Source organism: Kogia breviceps, chromosome 14 (genome assembly GCF_026419965.1).
Source record: "Kogia breviceps isolate mKogBre1 chromosome 14, mKogBre1 haplotype 1, whole genome shotgun sequence".
Classification (NCBI taxonomy): Eukaryota; Metazoa; Chordata; class Mammalia; order Artiodactyla; family Physeteridae; genus Kogia; species Kogia breviceps.
Window position 1 is genome coordinate 4,401,289 of NC_081323.1, and position 8,145 is coordinate 4,409,433.

Below are 8,145 nucleotides of genomic sequence, written 5' to 3' on the forward strand. Positions count from 1 at the left end.
CCCCGGAGAGAGACACAGGTGGTAAAAGAAAAGAAAAACTCTTCCCATTTGCTTGGCATGCATTATTATTAGTCTAGAAGGCACACATTTATTAGGCTATTATAAAGGAAAGTAAAACAAAACAAAAGGTAAGGAGAGGGTTTTCGTTGTTGTTGTTGTTTTGTTTTTTAAAGGGGGAGTAGAAAGGAAGCAGCACCGGCAGGCAGAAGATTTAAGTTTCAATTTAAAACCAAAGGTTCTTTTTTCGATCAAAGTGGAACTCTATCTTCTGAACAGACATTTACTAATGACAGATAATCTGAACTAGGTCTTTTTTTTTTTTTTTTTTACAGTATTGAGTACTGAAATAATTAGTGGTGAATTTCAATAATCAACTGTGTTGATTTTTTTTTTTTATGCTGAACAGTCAATTTAGAAAATAAAAAACCATAACTTCCTTCTTTAAAAATTAATAGTGCAAATGAAACTGGTCTATCAGGGCCAAAATATTATTAAACAATGACAGCAATAACAGTGTAACCACACAACATTCCTCCATGTAAAAATTCAATCAGCTGACATTACAGAAAGCTGGAAGTCCTCTTCATTCCTTCTACACTTTGCCGTGAGAGCAAGAGAACTATATTTCTATACACACCCTGCCATAACAGTAGTACTACAAGACATTAATAGAGAAGGGAGTGTCAAATGGAAATCTGATTTAATTACCTTTTAGTTTAAAAAGAAAACCTCGTTATTTTTTAAAAGCTTAACATTTTCAGCAAGAAAGCACTGAAGTGGTTTTATTAATAAAACAAGACACAAGGCAAACCCCCTAATTCAGCATCTCAGTCTGCACATCTGCCTGTTCTGCAGCGGCTCCTTGGCGTCCAATCTTTGGATAAAGCAGTACTGCAAACCCTGGTTAAGATCTCTGCTGCACATGAGCCTGGCCTCTTGAATTATCAACCAAGTACACACCCTGATCTTTTGGCTTCTACAATTATTAGTTGACAAGAGGTGAAATCAGAATCATGGGCTAGATATGACTCTTTTTTTTTTTTTTTTTTTAAACAAATAGGAAAATCAAGCTTCAGAATATATAAATCCATTTCCCCAATGTCACAGGGCTGAGATGGGGACAGACCCAGGTGTTCAGGCCTCTGTCCACCCCACCTTCCAGTCTCTCTAATTTTATTAACAATTCAGGGAGTTACTAGTGATAGGCAGCTACTACCATACCACATTGGGAATTAAATTCAGGAGGTCATCTTTTTGAAGAGCATCATCCCCTCCCATTTTGCTACTGAAAAACAGGCCTTTCAAAACTCCCCCTGCCACCAATTTACCAGAAAATTTTGTCAAGACCTGAATTAAAACATTTAGAATTACCATCAGGAAAAAACAAAATATAGCCAAATGAAAACACGGTACTACACATCATCACCTTCTAAATCTTTATAATGTCTATATCTAGGTTTCTGACCTGCCAATGGCATACAATCAAGCAAATACTGAAAACTCCAAGTAGCATGGGGAATTTATTGTCTAAAGAACTTTCTACATAAAACTGAAAAATAAGTGGAAACCCATCTGTGTTTACTCAGGAAGTCTGGAAAAGTTGAGCAAAGTGAGTTGGAAATACAGGTCTATGCTACAGCGATATTTACTTTATTTCCGTTACTACCAAAGTAAAAGTTTGCTTCACTTTTATCCAACAAAGTACCCTTATTCTCAAGTAAGCCTCTCTGCTCAAATGGAATCTTTAGAAGCAGAAAAGCAAATAGATCTAAAGGGAAATATACAATGATTTCATACTGGGATTCTAAAGACAGAGAACTAACTTTCCAACAGACTCAGCATGGACTAAAACATAGAACTTGCAATATGCAAGTCAAAATGGACTTGCATGGTTGTAAAATGAGATAAAGATGCAATCCCATCGTAAGGAAAAAAAGATTTGTTTGAATGGGTTCTTCCATTCTCCGGGACCTGCAGCCAGCACTCCTGTGGCCCAGCAGGTAGCACAGGGCTCTGGGCCACGTCTGCCTGAGTTCCCATCCCAGTTCCCTGGCTCACTCGGTGGGCAATATTGAGCAAGCTTCCTAACTCCTCGAAGCCTCAGTTTCCAGATCTGTATCATGAGAAAACAACACCACCTATTTGATGGAGCTCTGTGAGGATGAAGTAGGGTTACACATGGAGAGGGCTAAGCCCAGTGCCAGGCACATAGTAAGCTCTCAATAAATCTTGGCTAATATTATAGTCAAGACTGAAGAAGGACCTCAGTTTTCTTAAAACCACAGTTAATCCTCAGTTGTTTTTTTCCCCCAAAGCTCACCATGTTTTATTAAAAATAATGTGCTACTTTCAAACTAATCTAAGACCAATTAACTCTAGCTTCCATTTATAGATTGTGCATTATTCTGAAACAGAATAGATTAAGCAGTAAACACTAACAAAGTAGCTGAAATCCCTCTATAAGATCTGTTTCAGGAGATCAAAGGAAATCACACAAGTCACACAGCACCTCATCAGATCAGAACAGCAACTCAACATCTACTTGTCATTCATTCAAGACTTCACACGTTTTTTTGAATGATTATTTAATGCTGTAAATTCATTCCAGCTCCTTAAAGCTAAACTGCCTGTAAGTGCCTGAATGAGGTGCTGCCTTAAAACCTGCACTTGGCAGACAGAATGTTAAAGCTACTTCTCCACAGTATGGAGCTACTTTTGAGGATTTTTGAGGTAACATCGGGCTGCTGGGCAGGGCAATGCTGTTGACTGTGATTTCCTCCTTTTCAAGTTAAAGCTAAGGCTGCAAGCCTTGGTCAGGACAAACAGTGTATTAAAACAGGATCTGAGAAAGCACTGCCGAATCCACAGGGCCAGGAGAAATCACCTAACTCAAACCCTCCATTTACAATTAAGGCAAAAGATGTCAGAAGAGATTAAAAGCTTGCAGGAAGACCTACATTCTGAGTCAGCCACAGAGTGAGACTTAGCCCTAAATTCCCAGGTTTAAACTCCAAGGCTCTTCCCTTTCTTTCACGCTGCCCTGAGGCATAACCGTGATGGGGCGTCCAAAACTGAGGCCAAAACAGAATGAATGGGAAATGCCAACAGCTGCATTTTGCTGACAGTCTAAAAATCAAACCCCTGGTCTACTTTTAACAATTAGTTTTACTAATATCATCACAACCGAGAACACAATTAAGTAGAATTTTGTTCAGTTCTGGGTGCTGAACTTTAAAAAGCACACAGAAAAACTAGACTTCACTCATAGGCAAGAAAACTTAACCTCCCTGCCTGGGCCGGGACTGCGGAGCTAGAGAAAGCTCCGGAGCACCAGCAAGCTGCAGGGCTATCTATCCTGCAGGAGAAGCAAGAGGCTTCCTGTGTCAGAGACCCCGGGGGCCAGAAGCAGAGCTAGGATCACAGGATGCAAGACACAGACAGAGATGGGGTTAATAGAGGCAAGGACTTTTTCCGCAGTGAAAGGGGTAGGGGTGAGGGCTGCTGGAATTTCCTATCCCCATCACATAATGCGGGCAAGGCAGGCAGGCAGAGGGGTTATCACAAAGGGGATGTTGGGTCAAACGGCCTTTAGGTCCCTTCTGGCCCTTGGGACGGTTTGTTTGTTTTGTCACCGCACATCCTCCTTAAATTCCTGCTTAGCTGTGACATATTTGCCTGAATGGGCACAAACCCGTTTTATATGCGTGTATAGGTACACACACTAACCCCCCCACCACCAACCACCAACTTCTACTTTTTTCCTCCAACTAGGATGCGAAAAAATGCCTGTTTAAATTTTTTGAATGATATGGCTTTATGTGCCCTTTGTTTTTAGGTGTGTAATAGACACACGCACGCACAAACACCACTTTACAATCAATTTCCACAGCTTTCACCTAAAATAAGGATGTGCAAATTCAGATTTAAAACTAAAAAAAAAAAAAAAAAAAAAAAAATTCAGATGTGATTTATTTCTAATTGTGAGATAATTTGCACACCCAAAAATCAAGGTCTACAGCTTTTTCTTCTAACTAGGAAGTAGAAATTTCAGTTTATGATTTTTTAATTAAGTTACACTCTAGAATTTAGTTACTTTCTTTTTTAATTACCTGAGTTTTAGATAAATATATACAAATTGCCTTTTAATTGTTTTACTTGTGTTTTGAACATGCCAGGTATTTGTTTTTATTTATGATTTTTCAAACATACAGAAAACGATGTAAACTGGCATAGCCTCCCCCCACATATTCATCAGTAGACTTAACAATTAGTAACACTCTGCCTTATTTGTTTCCACAATTAGTAACACTGCCTTATTTGTTTCTTTTATGGGGGGGTTAAGTATATAAACTAGGTGATGTTTTGACATTTCAATACTAAACATTTCAGTAGACCCCTCCAATAAAGCAAACAAATTTATTTAATTAGTTTACTTAACTAATAATTTCTTAATACCACCTAAAATCCAGTCCATATTCAAATTTTATAGCATTAATTTTGTTTGATTTGCTACATGATTTTGAAATTTACAACTCAGAAATGAGGTTTAAAAATTTTTATGAGCTAGATATGCAGTGAAAAATATTACATCAGTTATTTAATCAAGTTTAAAAAATTGTGTTAGTTTTCCCCAAAATGTTTATAACATTTTTCCAACTTCCAGAAAAACTGAAAATATTGTACCCTCTATGTAGTCATGCTAACATCTTGACATATTTAATTTTGTGTGTCTGTGTGTGTGTAGAAATGGTTTCTGTAGAATCAACTGTAAGCAAGCTGAAAATATAATTCACCCCTAAACACTTCAGAAATTTATGACATATGTTTTTAAATGCACATAATTAAAATATATAAACGTGTGACTTCTATTTAATTCTAACTTAGGCAAACCATCTTTGTTTAATTGCAAAATCTATATTTTAGATAGGCTTAATTGACTACAAGGATATTTTAAATGATCTGATTGCTCATAATAATCTGAGAAATATTTTAAATAGTCAAACCAATATATATGTAACATTTTAAATAGTATAATAAGTAAAAAATACTTTTTAGTGCTCTGACTTAGGCATGTATTTTTAGTCTGACTTAGAAATTTATTTTCAAGAAAATGTCTGAGTTAGCTAAATATACGTGTACATTTTCTGACATATCTATTTTTCCAAATTGTACAGTTTAGCTATATATTTTTAAATATTTGACTTAGTTTATATATATTTAAAATTGCCTAACTTCGAAAACCATTTTTAAAATAGATTTGACTTAGATGCACTTTTAGAAAGCTGCCTATCTCAGACACCAGGTTTTTAAACCGTCTAACCAAATGATTAAAAAAAAAAAGTCTCATGTTATCCTATGGTTCAGTGTATTCTGAACCTTACATGATTAAAAATTTTAAAGCAAACATTATGTTTTAAAATCAGTTAAAGACTGATACCTTAGAAACATTAACGGGAGTTTTAGTCCTGTTTTTTTCTCCCCAATCAAGTCATTTAAGGAACATGCAATTTTTACATCTTATTTAGCAGAACTAAAGTTCCATGGAGGATTTTTTTTTTCTCTCACTTCTACTCTCTATTTCTTGGCTTATTTCAGAACATTCTTTTCAAAATTAGCGCTGGAATTAGCCCGTTCCCATTTTGCACTTACTTCAGTATAATACGACTTCTTTCAGTTTACAAACGTAAAATACCTTCAAATTCTTAAGTAAATGAAAAGTTAAACACACTCTGTCCCTGTTTTCTATGCTTTTTAAGTTTACCGTGATTTTATTCCTAAAACTGCTCACACAGTTTACAATATCTTTTCTATATAAGCAAGCTGGCCAAATACATTTTCCTCCTGTGATTCACAAAAAGGAAAAACTGTCTTTGTAGACTCTCTGTCAATAATCAAGACAGATGGCCTAATTTTTGTGAAGCATTTAAATCAAGTCATAAAGAAACAATGTAAAGGGAATGCAGTCCCTAACAGGTGAAATAAATGTGATATTTACCCAAGCGGTACATGTCAAGTATAACCCCCAAGAACTTGGTCTGGGGTGACTTTATTCTCTCCTCCTCCAATGCTGCTTCTATTCAAACCCAGCCCGTCTACACCAAGGACCCCCCACCACCACCACCAATACAAACTAGTTTCATAACTTCACTTTTCCATTTAGGCTACCACAGAGCTCATCTTCATCCTCCTGTTTAGATCAGGCACACACACACCCTTATTCAACTGAGCAAGAAACTGAGGCTCAGGAAGAGAAAGGAGCCCCTTAAACAAACAGAAAAGCAACAGCAATCTTTCCAGGCCCTCCCAGTAAAAGAGTCTACTGCTGGGATAAAGAAAGTTTCAGTTTAATTAAATCAAAAACCGTGGGCTATCTGGGGGGTTGATTTTCACATACACACCATGTTCTTTTTAAAAAGTTCGAATGGAGGGAAAAGCTTAATTTCCTGTCTGGGAAATGGAAAACGAAGAAGCTAGCACCTTACAGCCTCACAAACGAGAGCCCCCAGGACAAACAGCGAAGCAATTATTCACAGGGAACACGGAACACAGGGCTGCGAGGCCATTAAAAGAAAACGGACAAAAAAACCCCAAAACAACAACTCCTTCCTCTTTGGGGGAAGGGCATCGTGCATTTGCAAGGATTTGGGTCTGCGAGCCTGCAACCCGACCAGCAGAACCGAAGTGAGGCTCAGTCTGCGGGGGCGGAGTGGGGGAGGGGAGCTTAAAACAAAACGGAACGAAAAGGCTTCAGAAAGGCCCAAAGCTTCCAAACCTTAGTGCTAAAACATATGTAAATTGGAGGCTGCGGGTCGCGCAGGGACGACCGGGGATGGGGGGGGGGGGGGCGGACGGGACTGGGAGGGATGCGGAAGTGAGGAGAGTGCAAGGCAGAGGGGGAGCAGGGGCCTAGCACTGGTTCTTTCCCAGCCAGGGTGATCGATGCTCTCGGACCCCAACCAAGAGACCTTGCATTTCCGTACTAGTCTTATCTTCTTTTTTAAACAGAGAGACAGACAGAGACAGACAAACAGGCAGAGCCGCAGTGCACACGGTGTGTGTGTCGGAGAGGCCGCCGGGAGACTCACCGCAGCAATACTACGTGAATGCAGAGGGCTGCAGGTGGTGTGACTACTCACTTGCTCGGCTAACAGCTGCCGGTTTTGGATGGAATTATTCCGCAACAACAAGAAAGCGTCCGTTAAACGCCTGGTGGCCATGTCTCACCCTTTGTGACCCCCCGCTCAGGGGCCCCCCGCCCACTTCGAGGCCAGATTTATTCCCTTTCTTTCTCTTGGCCTGGCTTAGTCTAGCCCACCCTTCACAGGAGCTTCTCTTGATAAGGCCTCAGGCCTTCAGCGGAGCAGGAGCTGCTTTGCACTTCGTCTAAGCGCGACGACCCCTCCCCAAATAACCACCTAGGCTTTCCGATTGTCTGACTCCCCCTACCCAAGACCTGCCTTCGATCTCTAAGCACTTAAATCCCCCCAATCCTTGCGTTGCTAGCCAACTTCCCAGCGACCCCTCCCCAATCCAACCTTGGATCTACAAGCGTCCAACTCGCCAATCCGGCTCTGGACTGGGAGGCCCTGAAGCCCCCTACCACATTAGTCTCTGACACCCCCTAGGGCCTTGGCCGGCTCTGCCTAACTTGGCTCCCAGGCGTCTGGGCCGGGCTCTCAGGCCTGTCTCCGGCTCAGTTTTCCCCACCAGAGGCCTGGGAGGCCTGCCTGACGTCCCCTTTGGACAACCCGAGCCAGGCCTGGGCCCTGAACTCCCGCTGCTCCCTTCTGGGGCCTGGTCTGAGCCTGCTAAGGCCGAGGCCCGACCTCCTGACCCCTTCCCTTTGTGGGCGGCCTAGTCCTCCACTGCCACAGCAGGCTGCCGGCCTCCAGGAGGGCAGCAGGCCCTGCCTGCCCGGCCTCCTCACTCCTCTTCTCCGGCTCCCTCCATCCCGGGATCTGACTGCTGCTCAGCCCCGGGCCGTTTCCGTGCTACGGTCCCGGGTTCTGGCGTCCCCCCTGGCCCTCTTCCTGTCCGTCTCTCGCGAGTGCCCCCCTGCGACGTTCATAAGCCTTGCTCGCAACGTTCCGGGCGCGGGAGATCCCTACCCCCCTGCCCCGGGGCACGGGAGCGCTCCGCCCTCTC

General features: G+C 41.5%; 1 protein-coding gene across 4 annotated transcripts in view; it reads right to left on the reverse strand.

The window, feature by feature from the left end:
- STX16 (syntaxin 16) overlaps positions 1-7,305 on the reverse strand; it is a 33,349-nt gene extending 26,044 nt beyond the window's left edge. For 3 of the 4 annotated variants that reach the window (XR_010836535.1, XM_059037162.2, XM_059037160.2), the window contains exon 1: positions 7,086-7,305. Coding sequence is in view for 3 of the 4 variants with exons in the window: in XM_059037162.2 (XP_058893145.1) it covers positions 7,086-7,217 (132 nt within the window). In the remaining variant the exon portion in view is untranslated. The remainder of the gene's footprint in view (positions 1-7,085) is intronic. The other variant, XM_059037161.2, reaches the window with a different exon arrangement.
- Between the last annotated feature and the right edge of the window lie 840 nt (positions 7,306-8,145).